Source organism: Perognathus longimembris, chromosome 10 (genome assembly GCF_023159225.1).
Source record: "Perognathus longimembris pacificus isolate PPM17 chromosome 10, ASM2315922v1, whole genome shotgun sequence".
Lineage (NCBI taxonomy): Eukaryota > Metazoa > Chordata > Mammalia > Rodentia > Heteromyidae > Perognathus > Perognathus longimembris.
The window spans coordinates 116,423-137,357 of record NC_063170.1 but is presented as its reverse complement, the minus strand read 5'-3'; the positions used below and the strand labels follow the sequence as shown (position 1 = coordinate 137,357).

Below are 20,935 nucleotides of genomic sequence, written 5' to 3'. Positions count from 1 at the left end.
GTCGACGATAAAGAAAACGCGTTTGAGCCCGGGAAACCCAGCGCGGCGCCAGCGCCGGGATTTCTGCAAGCTTTGCTACGCCGCCCGCGTCGGTAAGGACGCGCCAGTCGCTGAGCCCGCGGGGCGGGGGTGGGGTGGGGTGGGGTGGGGGGCGGAATATCGCGAGACTTGGTGCGGGATCGCGCCCGGGTTGCTGGGAGACGGTGCAGTCGACTTTTGGCTGGTGTCTTTGTGTCCGCGGGCCGCGGGGGAGTTTTGGTCGCCGTCGTCATGGTGAGGCGGGTCGAGGGTCCCGGGCTGGGTTTCACGTTGAACCTTTTGTTCACAGACAGCAGGAGCAGGGGTCGCAGGCCCTTCTGGGTCCCATGTGTACCCCGAGACCCCTGGGCGAGAGCAAGGGACTTGGGCACCGGCCCCTGGATGGGGAGGCCTAGCGCCCCGGACCCCTAGAATTCAGAGCTCTGCTTTCTAGGGGCCCCTGTGAGAGGGGCGCAGGATGCTGGGGCCTGCACTCTCAGAGGGGTGTGCCCACGGCGGTGGTCCTAAAAGTAGACAAGGCCCAGGGCCTGATTTGCAAAGCATTCAGTAGCGACGGGGGTCTGTCGGATTACTGGGACCCAGGGTTTCACTTTGTAGGGATCTGGGGACCTTAAGGACCCAAACGGAGGAGCATCCAGTATGGGGTATATCTTAGGATGCTCCGTCTCTGGGATGGTGCCAGAGATCTCTGTCTACCAAGGAGACCTGGACAGAGTCCAGCGCCCCAGGAGTGCCCAGGGCTCCAACTTGCAGTGCCAAGAACCTCTGCTTCGTAGTGTAGAGCTTCGTAGGAGTGGGGCATCGTCATCCCCCCCCCCCCACTATTCATGCTGTCTTTGAACTCTTGGGCTTCAATGGTCCTCTAGCTACAGCCTCCCAAGTAGCTGGGACTACAGGTATTCATCACTGCACCTGGCTCATTTTCTTCTTCTCTCCTATATTTTCAAGTAAAATAGGTAATTATAAAAATGTTACAGAGACCTGTAGAAAATAAAAACACAGGCTGGCTGGGTATTGGTGGCTCATGCCTGTAATCCTAGCTACTCATGAGGCTGAGATCTGGGGATCAGGGCTCAAAGCTGGCCTGGGCAGTTAACCACCAGAAAACCGGAAGTGGAGCTGTGGCTCAAAGGGATAGAGCACTAGCCTTGAGCAAAAGAGTTCAGGGACAGCATACAGTCCCTTAGTTCAAGCCCCATGACTGACAAAAAGCAAAGCAAAACAACAACAACAACACAGGCTGGAGAGAGTTGTGAGTTGGAAAGGCAGAATGATAGAGTTTGGAATGTCATTATCTACTTGAATGGCCTCAGGAAGTGAGTAGGAACTAAAAAGTTTCTTTCAACCTTATCAAAGCTGTTAAAGTGAAGCTTGGCCCCAAAAGCAGTGTAATCTAGTAACCCATTTACAGAGTACCCACTGCAGGAGCCATTTGCTTAATCTTTCTTGATTGGGTTTTCTGAAGGGGCTTTATTTTTATTTTTTTATTTTTTGGCCAGTCCTGGGGCTTGGACTCAGGGCCTGAGCACTGTCCCTGGCTTCTTTTTGCTCAAGGCTAGCACTCTGCCACTTGAGCCACAGCGCCCCTTCTGGCCATTTTCTGTATATGTGGTGCTGGGGAATCGAACCCAGGGCTTCAAGTATACGAGGCAAGCACTCTTGCCACTAGGCCATATCCCCAGCCCCAAGGGGCTTTATTTGTAAAAAAGGAAGTCTTATATTGTCAGTACTGACTCTTGCAATGGAAGTCTTTCCTCCATACGTTTATTGAACACATTTTATTGCAAGCCTTTCTATGGTAGTTACTAAGCATTATAGCCATCATGTTAATTTCAGCAGTGTGTACTGGAGATCCCAAGTAAATTTTGCATTCACACCAAAGAAGTCTTTGCTTTATGTAAAGGAATGAATGGGCTTGGGATGGGTTTCTCCTTCTTGGAAGGAGATGAGTGGAGGAGTACTTTTCTGAAAAGATTTCTCTTGTGTGTCTCCAAATTCTTTTTTGTTTTGTTCCCCCTGTGGGTCATGGGGCTTGAACTCAGGGCCTGTGTACTGTCCCTGAGCTTTTCTGCTCAAGGCTAATGCTCTACCACTGTGAGCCACTGTTCTACTTCTGGTTTTCTGGTAGTTAGTTGGAGATAAGAGTCTTACAGAGCTGGGGATATGGCCTAGTGGCAAGAGTGCTTGCCTTGTATACATGAAGCCCTGGGTTCAATTCCCCAGCACCACATATACAGAAAATGGCCAGAAGTGGCGCTGTGGCTCAAGTGGCAGAGTGCTAACCTTGAGCAAAAAGAAGCCAGGGACAGTGCTCAGGCCCTGAGTCCAAGCCCCAGGACTGGCAAAAAAAAAAAAAAAAAAAAGCTTTTTTTTTTTTTTAAAGAGTCTTACAGTCTTTCCTGCCCAAATCTTTCCTGCTGGCTTCAAACCTTGATCCTTTGATCTTTTTCTTTTCTTCTTCTTTTTTTTTTTGGTGCCAGTCCTGGGCCTTGGACTCAGGGCCTGAGCACTGTCCCTGGCTTCATTTTTGCTCAAGGCTAGCACTCTGCGACTTGAGCCACAGCACCACTTCTGGCCATTTTCTATGTATGTGGTGCTGGGAAACCCAGGGCTTCATGTATACAAGGTGAGCACTCTTGCCACTAGGCCATATTCCCAGCCCGATCCTTTGATCTTGACCTCTTGAATAGCTAGGATTACAGGTATGAGCCACTAGCGTCCAGCTTTCCAAACGGGATGTGTATGTGTTTGGCTAAGAGTGGGAAAACTCAGGACAGTACTGCAAGAGGTGAACAGTAGAGGTAGAGCCATTTGCTTTCAAACACTCAAAGGAACAAATCATAGCCAGCCAAGAACTGGAGGCCATTAGGCAGAGTAGCTTTTACTTAATCATCTGTTCTTTAAACAAAGGCACCCAAAAAGAAAGGGAAGAAAGGCAAAGCCAAAGGCACTCCTGTTGTTGATGGACTTGCTCCGGAGGACATGAACAAGGAACAGGTGAGCAGAGCTTATGTTATCCAATCTTAGTGTGGGATGAGAAGTACTTGGACAGTGTGCAGAGCAAGGACTGGTTATTGTGGACTGTACATTTGAGTTTTCAGGAGAAGTTAGAAGTTTGGCTGTTTATAAGAAGTCTTAGTATTCCATGATGGCAGACTAACACCATGTGAACCAAATAGAACATGAACCCTGTTTTTCACTCTGAGTGACACTGAATGTCCATGATGGAAAGATGTTTATTGTTTTGCTGAGGTACTGGTCAGATTCTGATGTGCTCCTTCCTGGAGACCTAGGCCTCTGCCCAGTGTTCTCACCTCAGAGCCCTTTGGCTGGTTGTTGTTTTGTCTGTCAAGAGAAGTGAGATCCCAAGAAAGATGGAAGCTGTCCTACTTTTCTCTGTAACCTACTTTCAGAGTTGCAATTGGCTCTGGATCAAAGTGTTGAATGTTAGGAGTGTGTGTGTGTGTGTGTGTGTGTGTGTGTGTATGTACATACACTTTGTTTTCTGGTCCTGGGGCTTGAACTGGGGACCTGGGCGTTGTCCCTGACCTTTTTGCTCAAGGTTAGTGCTCTATCACCTGAGCCACAGCTCCACTTCTGGCTTTTTTGGTGAATAGTAGAAGATAAAGAGTCCTGCAAACTTTTTCCCAGGCTGGCTTTGGACCGCGCTCCTCATATCTCAGCCCCTTGAGTAGCTGGGGTTACAGGTGTGAGTCATTGGTGCCTACTGTGAATTTTTTCATTTTGTTAAAATGTTTACATGTTATATCACTTCCATATCTGTTTTTGGATCCTATAATATTTCTTCTAGCGAATATAGTCTAACTTTTCTACCATATTCCTGTTTATTTATTTATTTATTTTATTTTTTGCCAGTCCTGGGGCTTGGACTCAGGGCCTGAGCACTGTCCCTGGCTTCCTTTTTGCTCAAAACTAGCACTCTGCCACTTGAGCCACAGCGCACTTCCAGTTTTTTTTGTTTATGTGGTGCTGAGGAATTGAACCCAGGGCTTCATGCATGCAAGGTGAGCACTCTACCACTAAGCCATATTCCCAGCCCTACCATATTCCTGTTTAAATTGTCCTAGATCACTTCCTTTTTAGTTTTTTGTTTTTTTCAATTACAAGCCACAATCCTCAGATCTCTGCTTCCAGAATAGCTAGAATTACAGGTAGGAGCCACTAGTACCTGGCTCGTGTTTCTTTTTATATGTGTACCAGTACCAGGATTTGGATTTAGGGCTTTGCTCTCTCATTGGACTGTATTGCTCCTGGCTGGCACTTGAGCCATGTCTGAATTCTAGCATTTGGCTGGCTCATAAGGTGGAATGTCACAAACTCTTCTACCCTGACTTTGAACTGCAGTCCTCTATAGCTGAATTACTGGAATGAGCTACTGGCAGGTAGCTCTGTTTCTTTTTGGAAATTTCTGTAGTATTAATTGCCAGGATAATATATGGACACCCATGGCTCATGCCTATAATCCAAGCTACTCAGGAGGCTGAGATCTGAGAATTGTGGTTCAGATCTAGTCCAGGCAGAGAAATCCATGAGATTCTTGTCTCCAAGTAACCAGCAAGAAGCTGGAAACGGAGCTGTGGCTCAAGTGGTAGACCACCAGCCTTGAACAAAAAGCCAAACGAGAGCAAAAGGTCTTGAATTCAAGCCGCAGTACTGGCACCAAAAAAAAAAAAAAAAAAGTGAAAAGATCATGAGGCTCTTATCTCTAATTAAGCATCAAAAGCTGGAAGTAGAGGTATGGTAGAGTGCCATCCTTGAGCAAAAAAGCCAAGCTAGAGTGTGAGATACTGAGTTCAAGCCCCAGTACCAGCACAAAAAAAAATAAGTAAAAAAAAATTACCTGAGATATAATTGTTCTATGATTATTGTCTGGAATTAAGAGAATTCTGACATTTGCTGAGTGTATACTGTCTGTCCCTGGAGCCTTTCTCACATTGTATTTTAACTTTTTACTTTTAGCTCTTATTTTTTGGCCCCTCCCTCTTTCTTCCTTGCTTCTCTTTGCCAAAACAGCCCAGGTGGTAGATGAGCTCCTGATGGGTGATTGACCTGATGCCCTGTGCCTGGTCAGGTGGAGGAGCATGTCAACCGCATTCGGGAGGAGCTGGACCGAGAGCGAGAGGAGCGCAACTACTTCCAGCTGGAGCGGGACAAAATCCACACCTTTTGGGAGATCACTCGGAGGCAGCTGGAGGAGAAGAAGGCTGAGCTGCGAAACAAAGACCGGGAGATGGAGGAGGCAGAGGAGAGGCACCAGGTGGAGATCAAGGTGAGTGGGGCTGGTCTGCCCTTTTCTGCTGGGGTCATTCTGCAACAACACAGAAATAGGGCATGATGGTGGGGTGGGAACATTTTCTCTCCTTGCTTTGAGATCATAGTCCTTTCTTTGTACCCTTTATGTTGGATATGATTTTTCTAAAGGAGGCTGAGGGAAAGAATGTTTGGATCTCAGCCTCCACAACATAATAGACAGAAGCATGGGGCACTGAAGTCAGGCTGACTTCCTTGCAACTTGGCTCTGCCATTTAGTGCCAGGTGAGCTGGGCATGTGTCTCATGTACCAGTCTTGGTCTCCTCCTGTGGGCTTCAGGTGCACAGGTAAGAAGTGGTGCCTTCCTCTGCCCTGTAGGTATACAAACAGAAGGTGAAGCACCTTCTGTATGAGCACCAGAATAACCTCACTGAAATGAAGGCAGAGGGCACTGTAGTCATGAAGCTGGCCCAGAAGGAGCACTGTACACAGGAGGGAGCACTTCGCAAGGATATGCGGGCACTGAAGGTGGAGCTTAAGGAGCAGGAACTGGCCAATGAAGTTGTGGTGAAGAATCTCCGGCTGGTAAGTATAAAGAAGGACTCAGGTTGCTAGACTGTTGTCGGGGTCCTTCGCCCCCAGCGCTCTCCTGGCCAGCGGGAGAGGCGTGGAAGCGCACCCTGGCCGAGGCGAGCCAAGAAAAGGTGAAGAGTCGATGAACCGCCTGCATCCAGACCCCCTTCGCTGGAGGACGATCAGGCAGCCCAGGAGTTGGTCTCGTTGGTCTCGCAATCTCATTTTATTCAGGGAGGAGTCACACTCTTAAAAGGGTCAGAGAGTAGCAGGAAGGGGAGGAGTGTAGCACACCTAGCTAGGGGCTATGAGGGGCTGCCTGAGGCTGTCTGTCAAGGGTGGAGGGCTGAGGGACCAACCCTAAAAGGTGGCCTAATTCTACGTCACAGCCCACAGGACCACCTCCGAGTTCACCATCAGGCGCCATCTTGGCTACACATGGTCCCAAGGCTGGGATGGGGCCAGCTAGAACTTCCATCATAACAGCCAGCGGGCCCCAGGGCTGGGAAAACAGGCGGGGCCAGCTAATTGCCTCTTAATGATGCAAGGCGTGCCCCACAGACTGTGAGGGTAGCCTCCTGATATTTAACTACTGGGAATTCATATTTTTGTGTAAGATCTCCAACCCTTTTGTTGAGACAGAATCTCATTGTGCAGCCTAGACCACTTCAAAGTTGTCCCTCTTGAGTATTGGGATTATAGGCATGCACCACAATGCTGCTTGTTACTTTGTGTGTGTGGGGGGGGGACGGGGGGGGGGGTTGTGGGGCTTAAACTCTGGGCCTGGGCGCTGTCCTTGAGCTCTTCAGCTCAAAGCTAGTGCTCTACTACTTGAGCCACAGCACCACTTCCGGTTTTCTAGTGGTTCATTAGAGGTAAGAGTCTCATGGCTTTTCCTGCCTGAGCTGGCTTTGAATTGAGATCCTGAGATCTCAGCCTCTTGAGTAGCTAGGATTACAGGTGTGAGCTATTGGCACCCGGCCCAAGCTAGTTACTTTTGAGGCTAGTGTTGATCCTTTCTCAGGGACACCATGGATTTCTAGGTAGAGAATGGAGACTGAGATTCATTGGCCAAAAGACCATTAGGTGCTATGCTTGATGTGGTCTTTGACAAATGCTTGCCCAAGTAGAATGGGTTATTTAGAAAGGAGAGAGACAGTGTAGAGAAGGAGACATATGTGTCAAGTGCATGAAGTATGACTGTTGGGGACTATAGGAAGAAAAAAGTGAAGTGGGCAGGGGAGATGGAGGGAGGTGGTCTCTAATTTTTTAAATACTCATTTAAATTTTTAAATACTCATTGAGATGAGAACTTTTGGGCAAGGCTGGAAGAAAGTAGGTGATTGGGTAAGGACTAGCCCAGAAGAATAGCCAGTGGGACTTCCCAATGGAAGAAGCAAGAAATAAGGAGGCTGGAGATACAAGGAGTACGGAGGCTGAGGGGCTGGGTTAGAGCTTGTCGGCCTAGAAACCACTGTGAGGATCAGACTTGGACTGAATCAATTGGGAACCTTCTGAGGAAGGATGTTTCTTCTGATTTTAGTTTCAAAGCTTCTGTTAGATTGATAAACATTTGCCTCATGCCTGGAAGCAGCTCAATCTCAGCTATCTGAGGATAAAAATCAGTGACATTGTAGACTGCAGTGAAATGTGAGGGTGCTGAGGTCTCCAGCTTATCTAGTCTTTTCTGAAAAGCATAACATGGCTGGTTTCAGATTAGTGATAGGAGGCAGTCTGCTTAATGTGAGGTCTGGGTATGGTGGTGGTACATGATGAAAGTGCTACATTGAGTCTTCCTTCCCGCCCCGCCCCCCAAATAATTAAATGTTTACTCACAAATTTAAATACATACTTATTTATTAAAGTAATCTGCCTATGGGGTGTGTGTATGTGTATATATGTGCTGGTCCTGGGGCTTGAACTCAGGGCCTGGGCACTGTTATTAAGCTGTTTTTGCTCAAGGCTAGTGTTCTGCCACTTGAACAATCCTGGCTACTCTGGAGGCTGAAATCTGAGGATGGTTTGAAGCCAGTCCCTGCAGAAAAGTCTGTGAGACTCTTATCTCCAATAAACTACTCAAAGAAGCTGTAAGTGGCACAGTGACTCCAAGTGGTAGAGTGCTAGCCTTGAGCATAGACTCAGGGACAGTGCCCAGGCCCTGAGTTCAAGCCCCAGTACTGTCAAAAAAAGAAAAGAAAAAGAAAAGTGTCTCACAGACTTTCTTGACCAGGCTAACTTCAAGCTGTGATCCTCAGATGTGAGCCACTTGAGTAGCTAGGATTATAGGCATGAGTCACTGTCACCTCTTACCCCTCCCCTCCCCCATCTTTCTCCCCATCCCCTGTGCCCCTCCTCTGGCCCCTCCCCTTTTCCTCCCCCTCCTCTTGTCCCCCCCTTCTCTCTCACTGTCTCCCTCCCCCTTCCCTTCTTCCCTTCCTCCTGTCCCCATTCCCCTCTGTCCTTTAGCTTTTTCACTCAACATGCTAGTATTATACTACTTGAGCCACTGATCTCCTTTGGCTCAGTTAAAATAATTGTTAAAATGTGCTAACAGTGGGGCTGGGAATATGGCCTAGTGGCAAGAGTGCTTGCCTTGTATACTTGAAGCCCTGGATTCAATTCCTCAGCACCACATATATAGAAAACTGCCAGAAGTGGCACTGTGGCTCAAGTGGCAGAGGGCTAGCCTTGAGCAAAAAGGAAGCCAGGGATAGTGCTCAGCCCTGAGTCCAAGCACCAGGACTGGCAAAATAAATAAATAAATAAATAAATGTGCTAACAGTAAGGCAGGTAGTGAGGTTACTGGAGGAAGCTTATGTTTTTGTATGGAAGCCTGAGTAAGGAAACATAGCAAAATTCAGTGCTCTTGTCTACTAATGTCTCTCAGGCTTAGAAATGATGACCTCAGTGAGGGAAGTGAGTTATGACGTGTAGAGGTTACCAAAGCCATGTTACTCTGGACACATTCAACAAACTTGGAGAGGGAATCAAGCAACCATCCAAGCAGCATAGGGTCAACAACTGAACTATTTTTCCCCCATTGGTGAGGAACTTTTTTGACGTTAGAGGAGTGAAAGAGGTGTACTCAGTCTTCTTGTGTAATAATGTACCATTCTTACCTGTGCAGAAACATGCTGAAGAGATCACCAAGTTGCGGAATGACTTTGAGAGGCAAGTTCGAGGTCAGTCTCCCTCCCCTTCCCCCTCTTTCCCTTTCCCTGGCTCCCTCTTCCTCTTCCACTGTCCTCCCTTCTCCTTCTCCTCCTCTTCCCCCTCCCCTCCCCCATCTTTCTCCCCATCCCCTGTGCCCCTCCTCTGGCATCTCCCCCCTTTCCTCCCCCTCCTCTTGTCCCCCCTTCTCTCCCACTGTCTCCCTCCCCCCTTCCCCTCTTCCCTTCCCCCTGTCCCCCTTTCCCTGTTCCCCTTCCCCTCCCCCGTCCCCATTCCCCTCTGTCCTTTAGCTTTTTCACTCAACATGCTAGTATTATACTACTTGAGCCACTGATCTCCTTTGGGCTTTTTGTTGCATAAGAGTCTCTCAGATTTATCTTTCCGGGTGACTCTGAACCTTGATCCTCAGATATCAGCCTCCTGAGTAGCTAGATGTTTCAGGACAACATCTAAGTCCTGAGTTTAAGCCCCAGGACTGACAACAACCAAAATACTTGAAAAAGGAACCTGTAAACATGATCCAGAACACTGACTAGGGTCAGAAAAAAGGCCGTGGAGACCAAGTTTGCCAAACTCCAGGTGAAGTGAAGGTGCAGTTTTTCTGCTGCTGATCACAGGTGATGTATTTAGCACACCATTCTTTTTTGTTATTGACCATTATAACCAGTCATTACTTGTACTGGGGCTCCCAGTTAATCTCAGTGGGTACTAACAAAGACCTATGTACCCATCCCGCCACAGATAACAGGGCTTGATGCTAAACCAGATGGGCTTCTGACACTGGAGCCTTCTCTAGCTAGGAGCTATGGGGAAAAATATTATAAAAATGCTGCTCACAACACTGAATATGTACTGCCTGCTGTTAAGTACAGATTTTAGAAAGGGGGCATGTGGGCTTTGTTTTTTTTTGAGGGGGCGGGTGGAGGCAACTGAGCTTTTTCTTTTTTTTTTTGGTCTTTTTGTTCTTTGTTTTGTTGGTATTTGGGCTTGAACGCAGAGCCTCTGTGCTCTTGGTTGGCTTTTTCACTCATGGATAGCACTCTACCACTTGAGCCCTTCTGCCTTTTTGGTGGTTAATTGGAGATAAGATACTTAGGGATTTGTCTTGTCTGGGCCAGCTTTGCACCAAGATCCTCAGACCTCAACCTTCTTGGTAGCTAAGATTACAGGTATGAGCCACTATTGCCTGTCTTTATTTTTATTTAAACTTCTTTTGCTTCACAGTATTTTTCCTTAGGTGGCACTGGGGTTTGAATTCAAGAGTTCCACACTTGGTATGCAGGTGCTTTAGCACTTGAGAGATATCCACACCCTTTTTTGCTTTAGTTATTTTGTAGTTAGGGTCTCATATTTTGCCTGGGGTGGGCTTCAGATAGTGTTTTTCCTTTCTGTGGCCTCCTTCCTAGCTTAGGTCACAGGTATAGACTACCACACCTAGCTTATTGCTTGAGAGGAGATATTGACACATTTTTTGCCCAGGTTGGCCTTTAACCAAGATCCTACCCTGCCCAGCTTCCTGAGTAGCTGGTCCTTTGCCCAGCTGCGGTGTGCGCTTTTGCCTTTTAGAAATTGAAGCCAAGTATGATAAGAAGATAAAGATGCTGAGAGATGAGCTTGACCTACGGAGAAAGACTGAAATCCATGAAGTGGAGGAGAGGAAGAATGGCCAGATCAATATACTGATGCACCGCCATGAGGAGGCCTTCACTGACATCAAGAACTACTACAATGACATCACACTTAACAATCTGGCCCTCATCAACTCCCTCAAGGTTCTGATATGGGCCAGGAGACATACTTTTCCTGTCCTAAAATGTCCAGAGAGCCTGGGGGATGCAGTCAAAACCCTCGACCCTGCTAGATCCAACTCTCTTTTCTGTACAAATACTGTCTGTTGCCTCTCTACTATTCATGAACAACCATGATATTTTTCTAACTGCAATTTAGTGGAGGAGATACTAATGTTAAAGGCATTCTGATGCGTGTACACCCAGGCAGAACTGTAATGGACAATGTGTGGTATCTATACCTGTAATTGAGCACAATCAGGGTGTTCCCCTAACTGTGCTGAAGAGAAGGGAAGATATGAAGGGCATTCTGACATGCACTCCCAGGCAGAACTGTAGTGGGAACTACGTTATGGCCCCAGTAGCCCTCAATGCTGACAGTGCTGTCTTAAACAGAAAATTCAGAATGAGTTATGGCTATAAAAATACTGTCAGCTAAGTAGCAGTTGCTCATGCCTGTAATCCAAACTACTCAGGATGCTGAGATATGAGGATCGTGGTTTGAAGCCAGCCTGGTCAGGAAACTGTAAGACTCATCTCCAATGAAAGCCAGAAGTAGATCTATGTCTGAAGTGGTAGCATACTAGCCTTGAATAAAAAAGCCCAAGGATAGCACCCAGACCCTGAGTTCAAGCACCAGGACTGGCAGACACATCAAATACTGTCTATATGTGAAACAAGCTTAGATCTTAAGCATACTTCCCTGGCAGGACCCATTTGTTGTCAAGTGGGTACCCAGGGTATGCCCTGAGGCTGAGCCTCTGCTATACTTGCATTGTGATTGCAGGAGCAGATGGAGGACATGCGGAAGAAGGAAGAGCACCTAGAGAGGGAAATGGCAGAGGTGTCTTTGCAGAATAAGCGCCTGGCAGAGCCTCTCCAGAAGGCACGAGAGGAAATGAATGAGATGCAGAGGAAGCTTAGGAACTATGAAAGGGATAAACAGATCCTGGTTGTGAGTTCCCTACTAAACTCCTCTCCCTGTAACACACACATCTTGGGCTCATGAAAAAAAGGCTCTGAATGATGCATCCCTTAAAAAAGGAGATCTGGAAATCTGGACCCTCTCCTTCCTTTGTTCTTCTGGGGCTGTAAATTGGGAGGGGGAGACAAGGCCCTTGTCTTCCATGTATTTATACACTCCTGTGCAGCTGGGTAGGCCCCACTAGGGTTCCTGGTACATTTCCTAGGCATTGTTCCTGGTATCTTTCTGGCCTTGCCATCTACCATGAGCCTGTTCCATGGGTGCATGGAGTTCTGAGTTCTTTCTGACCCTCACTTCCTATATTCTTGCAGTGTACAAAAGCACGTTTGAAGGTTTCTGAGAAAGATCTGAAAGATCTGCAGTGGGAGCATGAGGTGCTGGAACAGCGTTTCATTAAGGTGAGCAGTATGGATATGGTATAGGTACTTTGTCTCTGGGTTTGGGAGCCACAGGTCCACCTTCTTGGTGCAGCATGTTTTTTTTTTTTTTTTGTTGTTGTTGTTTTTTAAAGAGACAAGGTTTTACTGTTGCCCAGCCTGATCTTGAAATTATGGCCTCAAGCCAGCTTGTCCATTCAGCTTCCTGAGTAGCTGGGAGTACAAGCACACATGCGTGTGTGTGTGTGTGTGTGTGTGTACACACCAGTCCTGGGGCTGGAACTCAGGGCCTGGACTCTGTCCTTGATCTTTTTTGCTCAAGACTAGTGCCTTATCACTTGATCCACAGCTTTACTTCTGGCTTTTTGGTGGCTAATTGGAGATGAGAGTTTCACAAACTTTTCCTGCCCGGGCTGGCTTGGAACCATGGTCCTTAGATCTCAGTCTCCTGAGTAGCTAGTATCACAGGTGTGAGCTTCCAGCATCTGGCTCAGCATACAGGCTTTATGAGGCAAAATCCTGTTATCTATTCTGCAGATGGCACAAGGTCTCAAGGGGAGTAGGCTGTCTGCAGGGGAGGAGCTCTTCTGTTGCCTCAGAAGTACTCTTTTCATCAGTGTGTGCACTTTTTTGGGTATTGACCTATTATCTACTCATTAGTAAAGCTGTCATGAGACCCTTCAATATGACTCAGGGCTGGTCTTCACAAGATGAGAGACAGTTTTATGAGCTGCCTTCCAGGCTTTTTCCTGCATGCTCTCAAGTAGATGTAACTTTCATACTATTGGCATTTTAATCTTGCAGTATATCTTGGTTGCACATAGAAAGCAACTTCATTCTTTTTTTTTTTTTTTTTTTAGCCAATCTTGGGGCTTGAACTCAGGGCCTAAGCACTGTCCCTTGCTTCTTTTTGCTCAAGGCTGGCACTCTGCCACTTGAGCTACAGCGCCACTTCTGACCTTTTCTGTGTATGTGGTGCTGAGGAATCAAACCCAGGGCTTCATGTATAAGAGGCAAGCACTCTTGCCACTAGACCATATTCCCAGCCCTAGCTTCATTCTTTTAACAGCTGCCCAGCACGCATTACCTAAATGTCTGCTTATTTGTTTAGCTAGTTCCCTTGATGAGCATGTCTTAGTTTACAGTTCTTTGCTGTTACAAGCATTGAGACACAATTACCCGTTTGAGTTTGTCTCTGTGCATCTGTTTTTGTTTTTTTTTTTTTTTTTAAAGGAAAGTCAGTTCCCCACAGTGGAAATGCTGGGGCAGAGGGTTGGTCTCAGAATCTTGGTAAGTCTGTGGGAGGGTTGCTCTGTGTTATGTTCCTGACAGGTAGTGCCAAGGGCCACTTCCCACTCTTCATGTTTTCATTGGATTTGATCAATGTAAGACTTTGTTTATATGGTTGGGTAGAAAATATGTTATTTGTATTATTGATATTTCCTATGAGTGGTAGAGACATGATTCTCCTCTGTCTTTGCAGATGCCCTTCCTAGCCTTTGCAATATCAAAGTTTTGTCAGGGCCAACTTTGTATTATGGGGCTTTGCTTTTCATCCACATGACCCAGGCATTACATCTGTGAGCCATAATATCTACAAATAAACAAATTCAGACCAACAGTGGAATTGTTCTTGTGTTCCTCAGAACAGGCTTCCCAAATATATCCTACCCAGATGTCTGTTCTAGGTGTGCCTTTTAAGTCACAAGACATGACTTGCTGAGCTGTGCCCCTGTCACCCACAGATCTGTGCAGACTGCCTGACTGGAACGCAAGGAAGAGTTTTCCATATATATAACTCTGAGTCATATATAACCTCGAGTCATGTTATATTACACATAGCCACCTTCTTCCTCCCTGGTTTTTCTTTTTGGCTGGTCTTGAGGCTTGAATTCTGGGCCTTGGTGCTGTTCCTGAGCTTCTGTTGCTCAAGGCCAGCACTCTATCACTTGAGACACAGTGCCACTTTTGGCTCATTTGAGTAGTTTATTGAGGATAAGTTTCAGAGTTTTCTGCCCAGGCTGGCTTTGAACTGTGATCCTCAGATATCAGCCTCATGAGTAGCCAGGATTACCGGCGTGAACCACCAGTGCCCAGACTCCCTGTCATTTTAAGGCCAATGTTAGTGGAATGAGGAAAGCAGAGATGTGCCTGGGTTGCAGTCTGCTACATTTCCTTCCACTTGAATGTGCTTGAGATATAGTGTCTCTGACTTGACCCAGTGATTTGTATTTGTTAATGAAATCTAGAGACCAGGAGGCTCTGGCAATCTACATGTCTGTTGACAGGGAATTGGATATAAGAAAATCTGTCAAACTGTACAATACTTGGAGAGGATACAGATAATGTATGCACTGCCTTGGGAAGTGGCGTAATATATGCTGCCATGTGAAAAGTTAAAGTGTGTCTGGATTGTTGTTGTATATCCTTGTAATCTCAGTTTTTCAGAAGGCAGAGATTGAAAGGCTTTTTAGTTTGAGGCCAGGATGAGGGAAAAAAGTAGCAAGACTTCATCTCAACAAAATAAAGTGGGTGTGGTATGTGCCCCATAATCTTAGCTACACAGGGGTAGGAGGATTGTGGTTCTTAGGCTAGCACCAGGAAAAAACATTGAGACGTTATTTAAAAAAAATAACTAAAGCAAAGAAGGGCTGAGGATATAGCTCAAGTGGTAGAGCTTCTGCCTAGCAAGAATGAGGCTGAGTTCCTGCCCTAGTACTCCAAAGTGGCGGGGGAAGTGGAGGCTTCTGTGTTGTAGCACGAACTCATTTCCTTCCAAACAGTATTACAGGTTCCTCTTTTATACGGAAAATATTCTGGAAAAAGACACCAAATGATCACAGTGATAGTGGCCTCTGGGAACTGGGCTTAAAGAGTATTTACTTTTTACTGGAAAGTCCTATTTTTTTCTTAAGTTTTAGTAAGGAATTATTTTTTGTTTTAACAGGATTAAATTAGGGAGAAATAAGAATGGAGAGATAAATGTTTCTTACTCCTCATGCAGGATATAGGAGTTAAAAAGACTCCTTATTTTTTTATTTTGTTATTACATGTTATTAGGTAAAGAGGTAAGAAATGGGAAAGGACTGTCTTACTGGTTGACAGACACTTGATGCAGAGTTGCTGTAGAGTAGCATACCTGTGGTGCATACTAACTGCATATAGGATCCTCCAAGGGCCCCTCTTGCAAACCTTGCCTGCTGGCTGTGCAGTACACTGGCTCCCACATGAAAATGATTGGGGATGCATCTCATCTGTGCCCATAGCTCTTAACGGGCAAGGCTGGCTGTGACCTACATGTGAAGCAGTTTTCTGGGTGGGACTGCTCCTGTTCTTACTGGGGCACCCCACTGCTTCCTGACAGAGCTCATACTAATGTTTCATTCATGCCTTTCACTGTGTAGACAGCTGCCACCTTCAGTTCTTTTTATAGAGGGTAGATTGCATGTAGTGTGAGCCAGGCAAGCACAGAGATCCTTGTATATGTCACATGGACCTGTAAGGTATGGGTATGGCACTATTGTGGCACTGGTATATAATCCTGTAGTGTCAGGGGTTCCAGCAGGAGTGAGAAGTGACTTGTCCCCATTGAGATGTCTCCAGGTGAGGGACCTGGCCACCTACTCCAGCATCATCCCCACAGGTGCAGCAGGAGAGGGATGAGCTCTACCGGAAGTTCACCACAGCCATCCAGGAAGTGCAGCAGAAGACAGGCTTCAAGAATTTGGTGCTGGAGCGCAAGTTGCTGGCACTGAATGCCGCCGTAGAGAAGAAAGAAGTGCAATTCAATGAGGTGTTGGCAGCCTCCAACCTGGACCCTGCAGCTTTGACTCTGGTGTCTCGCAAGCTTGAGGTAGGTCTCAAAAGGTGCCTTAGTAGGCACTTATACTTCTGCCCCAGCATGTGGCCTCAACACTTATAGTGGGACCCTGAATACTGGGCTGTGCCTCCTCAAATGATGAGGAAAGTGTCAGCTGCAGGGGAGGGGTGACTATGGCTCCCATAGTGAGGCAGCTTGCAGGCTTCTGTGTTCTAGCCCATGTCCATAAAGAGTTTCTTCTCATAGATTCTCCTGCATCTCTCTTGAGTGGCTCAGTCCCTTAATCTTATGGTAGTTTAGAACCTCTGAGCTTCTGCCATTCCAGTTTTGCAGAGTAGCTCGTCATGGTGTGTCAGGTGCTAATTGACGAGTTTCTTGAGGATGGCCTGGGAGTGGAAAAGCTGCTTTCAGATCTGTGGTGCCTGAGTTCCTCTGTCACTTGAGACAGATCCAAACGCAGTCCTGAGAGATGGCTGCAATTCTGGTAGGCATCCATGACAGTCTGGTTTAGGACACAGGATGAAGGTAGGAAAAGTGTAGCATTATGGGACTTTGTGAATACCAGGCAGTGAAGGCTGAGCAGGACACATAGCATTCAATCATTTGTGTAGCAGTTTTCTGCTGGGACTTTCCTGGGCACAGAGTGGAGACAGTAGTAAATAAAGCGTATGTGGCTTTGGCTTTTTTGGGCCAGCTAGGGAGACAGAAGATTCTTAGTCACCTATAGGATGCTAAAGCCTCCTACAGAACCTTACCTGTTATTTGCTTGTCATGCGTCTGGTGCTGGTTCATGTCCCTTTCCTCCTTGGGTTGGGCATAGGAGTGGGGGGATGACACAGGATGAGGGGATTTTGGCTGACTTGGAATCTTTGCCATCTAGAGTGACCGGGTGGCTCTCAGGCTTGTGATTGGCCTCTCGTAGTCCAAGTGTAGATTCCTGGGGGCCCTTAGAGGCATACAGGGCATCATGTTGACTGGCATGGCTGTTGCTCCCAAGTTGAAAATAGCTGGTCCTGATACCACCACCCAGGCTAGTCAGATGCGGCCAGCCTGTTGCAAGGGGTGATCCATCCAGGCCACCAGGGTGCCACTTCTGCTGCATTATAATAGGCACATGTGGAACTGTAGGCTTGAATCTTCTATCTGTGGATGTGTTTTTATCTTCAAGCACCATGGGTGGCATTTGTAAGGCGTTTCATCAGCACACAGCTAAGCTGAACACAGATGCCATCTGCTTACCACAGATTCAAGGCGCCAAGGGTTAACCTTGAGTCAAGTCACCTAATCTCTACTGAAAGCACTTTGGCCCCATTTGCTTCACTACCTGTCGTCCATCTTGACCTGAGGTTTGAAGCATATGCATAGTAGGTAGACCTTGCTGAGTGTCCTGGGAAGCACTCAGGTGTTAGAGGATGTAGACCGAGATCCTTCATTTGCTTCAAGTACTGAAGTCTGTCAGCTGTACCCATGTGTGTTATGTTTGTCTGAAACCACAGAAAATTCTGGGCATAGATGGCTTGGTTGAAGAGCGTCCACTCTGTGTCAGAGAGGGAACAAGGAGCTAGAGAGGGAGCAGGTAGGCTGCTTCAGGGTCAGAGCAGAGGGTGCCAGAGCTGTTAAGAGGCTGACTCAACAAGACTCGCTCCTGATGGAGGAGGGAACAGAAGGGTCCATGCTTCTGGCTGAGGAGACACTGTGTTCACCTACCAAAGGAAAGCAGTGGGTCCTGGACCAGTGGGGACTGGTGCTTGGGAGATCCAGATTAGACCTGGGATCTCAGGCCTATGGTAGTGAAGCCACACAGGAGGGCCTTGTCGGTGCTGGTAGCTCTGAGATGGGCTCATCTCTGTCTGGGATCTTTCTAGCCCAGGAAGCTGGATAAATGGCTCAGAACTTTAAGAATCCATGCATGGTTTCCAGTGACCAGTGTGTTTTCTTTCTTTCTTTCTCCCTTCCTTTCCTTTCCCTCCCTCCCTTCTTCCCTCCCTCCCTTCCTTTTATTTCTCTCTTTCCCCTCCCCTCCTCTCCTCTCCCTTTCCTTTTCCTTTTCCCTTTCCCTTTCCTTCTTTTTGCGGGGATGGGGGTACTGGTGCTTCAACTCAGGGCCTTAGTTTCTTGCTTGACTTTTCTGCTTATGGATGGCATTCTACCACTTGATTCACACCTCTACTTCCAGCTTTTTGTTGGTTAATTGGAGATAGAGTCTCATGGACTTTTCTGCCTGCTAGGGCTGGCTTTGAATTTTCATCCTCAGATCTCTCAACTTCCTGAGTAGCTATTATTTATAGATGTGAGTCACTGGCCCTGGCACCAGTGACTAGTCTTTGCACTGCTATGTCGGGCTTCACTCTACCCCCCCCCATCCACGTGGGGGGGGGGGTCCTGGGCTTGTCCTCCTCTTTCATGTGTGATCCTTTCTTGCTCTCTCACGTCCCCTGGCCAGTAGGGATTAATTGCGGGAGCGGGAACCCCAAGTAGCCTCAGTTCGCGTGTGGTTGCAGGACCCCTGCCCAGTTCCCATCCCAAGGAAGACACGGGGCGCTTGGGAGTCCCAGAGAAACCTCATGGGCGTTCTGGTTTAATAAAGGGAGGGGCTAACAATTTATACCCCCATAGTCGTGCGCAGGAGAGGGGGTACTGGATCTTAACGATTAGCTAAAAAGACTGTCCATCTGGTGATGTCATGGAACTTCCTCTATGGGCGGAGACCACAGCCCTCCAAGGACTGGGTTTCTGGGGTCCCCACCATTACACACGTGGCCGAGCGGAGAGGTGGGGGGGGGGAGGCGGAAGGTGGGGGGACGGGCCAAGTGGGCCGTCCCCTCTTAAAGGCACAGCTGTCCCCAACACTGCTAGAGCTGGGATGCTTGTCTTTTCTAACTACATCTTTGTCCAGTGTGCACCTTCTTTATAGTGATGTGGGCAGTACCAGAAGGGCTCATCCCTAGGTCAAATTTCTAACTGCATCTTCATCTTGTTGTCCAGCCTGGACCTTCTTTATGGAGATGTAGGCAGTACAAAAAGGGCTCATCCCTAGGCCACTTTCCTCCATGCAGCCTCTGCTTGCTGACACTTCTGAATGGATGTATACTGGATTCAAGCCTATCAGGACCACTGAGGAAGCCCCTAGACAGTCATTCATCCTATCTTCTTTGGCAGTCTCAAACTCACCTTTGCCTCTTTCCTCAGGATGTACTGGAATCAAAGAATACCACCATCAAGGACCTACAGTATGAGCTGGCCCGGGTCTGCAAGGTATGAATGTGGCTCCTGTATCCTCCCTCAGTACTGTGACCTTGCACCTGATTTTGGTCTGGTGACATTCTAAAAGTAGAGTCTCTGAGGACTCCACCTGTTTCCACTGGCTGTATACTTCCTTCATGAGTCAGGTATGATTGTTCTCATGTGGGGTGTCAGACTTAGCCCAAGGGCATCTGTATTTACATAAGGTCACTCAGCCTGGTATGAGGGCTGGGGCACAGATGCAGGATGGGCATGCATGATGCATGCTTGGGGCTCTATCCCCTGCTGTGTCCCAGTCTGCTGCTCTCTCACCCCACTGTGCTGACTTGCCCTCTTGGAGCATTTGGAGGTCTTCTTCTCCCCTAGATTAACCTCCTCTGCCCTCAGCATAGGACAGTCAGGACACCAACTTGTTTTGATTCAGTTGCAAATTTGATGAAAGCTATATCCTTCTTTCTCTTATTAATTTTTAAATTTTTTTTCTTTATTGTCAAAGTGTGATACAGAGGGGTTACAGATTCATATGAAAGGCAGTGAGTACATTTCTTGTTCTACTTGTTACCTCCTCCCTCATTACCCTACTTCCCCTTCCCCTCTCCCCCCAAGAGTTGTGCAGTTAGTTTACACCAAATGGTTTTGTTTTTGGCCAGTCCTGGGGCTTGGACTCAGGGCCTGAGTACTGTCCCTGGCTTCTTTTTTTTGCTCAAGTCTAGCACTCTGCCACTTGAGCCACAGTGCCACTTCTGGCCGTTTTCTGTATATGTGGTGCTGGGGAATTGAACCCAGGGCCTTATGTATACAAGGCAAGCACTCTTGCCACTAGGCCATATTCCCAGCCCCTACACCAAATGATTTTGTTAAAGCTATATCCTTTCTGTGCTTAACATGTACTTCAGTGGATTCCTATAGTTTTGTGGGTAAACATTAGACTCAACAACTAATGCCTGGACCTAGCTGCTTCCTGCCCCATGCACTCAAACCAGACCTGGGCTCTGCACTGAGTGCACCTCAGTTGGCTGCTCTGTGTGTGTGTGTGCGCGTGTGTGCGCGCGCGCTAACAGTAATGTTTGAATTCAGGGACTCATGCTGTTCTTTGGCTTTCTTACTGGTGTTGTATCACTTGAGCCACAACTCTAGTCCAGCATTTTACTGCTTATGGAGATGGAGTCTCGAGGATGTTTCTACCTAGGCTGGCTTAGCACCTTAATATTCCAGATCTCAGTATTCCAGCATTCTTGGTAGCTAGGATTACAGGCATGAGCCATTTTTGCCCACTGTTGATGCCATTTTGTCAGGACATTAAGGTATATTGACCATTGAGAAATGCTAGCAAGAGGCTAGGAACCCAACCAGGCTACATTTTTTTTTCTTTTATATTGGGGTTTGATCTTTGGGTCTCTCACTGGTGACTGAGTAGGTCCCTTCTATCTCTCTCCATGTTGTTAATTTCATGTAAAGGTGTGAGCACTGGGTCTGGCATAGTAAGCCATTGACAAGCCTGCCTGCCTGCCTGCTTGCTTGCTTGCTTCCCTCCTTCCCTCCCTCTTCCTGTTCCTGTTCCTCTCTCTCTCTCTCTCTCTCTCTTTCTCTCTCTCTCTCTCTCTCCCTGTCCCTCTCCCTGTCCCTCTCTCCCTCTCCATTTCCTTTGGCTCTCCTTCTCTGTCTCCC

The 20,935-nt window shown here is 47.3% G+C and overlaps 1 protein-coding gene across 1 annotated transcript in view; it reads left to right on the top strand.

The window, feature by feature from the left end:
- Positions 1-231: 231 nt before the first annotated feature.
- Gas8 (growth arrest specific 8) overlaps positions 232-20,935 on the top strand; it is a 22,243-nt gene continuing 1,539 nt past the window's right edge. The window contains exons 1-10 of the mRNA XM_048354891.1: positions 232-273; positions 2,950-3,036; positions 5,132-5,329; positions 5,690-5,896; positions 9,012-9,066; positions 10,622-10,827; positions 11,630-11,797; positions 12,139-12,225; positions 15,848-16,057; positions 19,214-19,279. Of these exons, the coding sequence (XP_048210848.1) occupies positions 271-273; positions 2,950-3,036; positions 5,132-5,329; positions 5,690-5,896; positions 9,012-9,066; positions 10,622-10,827; positions 11,630-11,797; positions 12,139-12,225; positions 15,848-16,057; positions 19,214-19,279 (1,287 nt within the window). The 5' untranslated portion in view covers positions 232-270. The remainder of the gene's footprint in view (positions 274-2,949; positions 3,037-5,131; positions 5,330-5,689; positions 5,897-9,011; positions 9,067-10,621; positions 10,828-11,629; positions 11,798-12,138; positions 12,226-15,847; positions 16,058-19,213; positions 19,280-20,935) is intronic.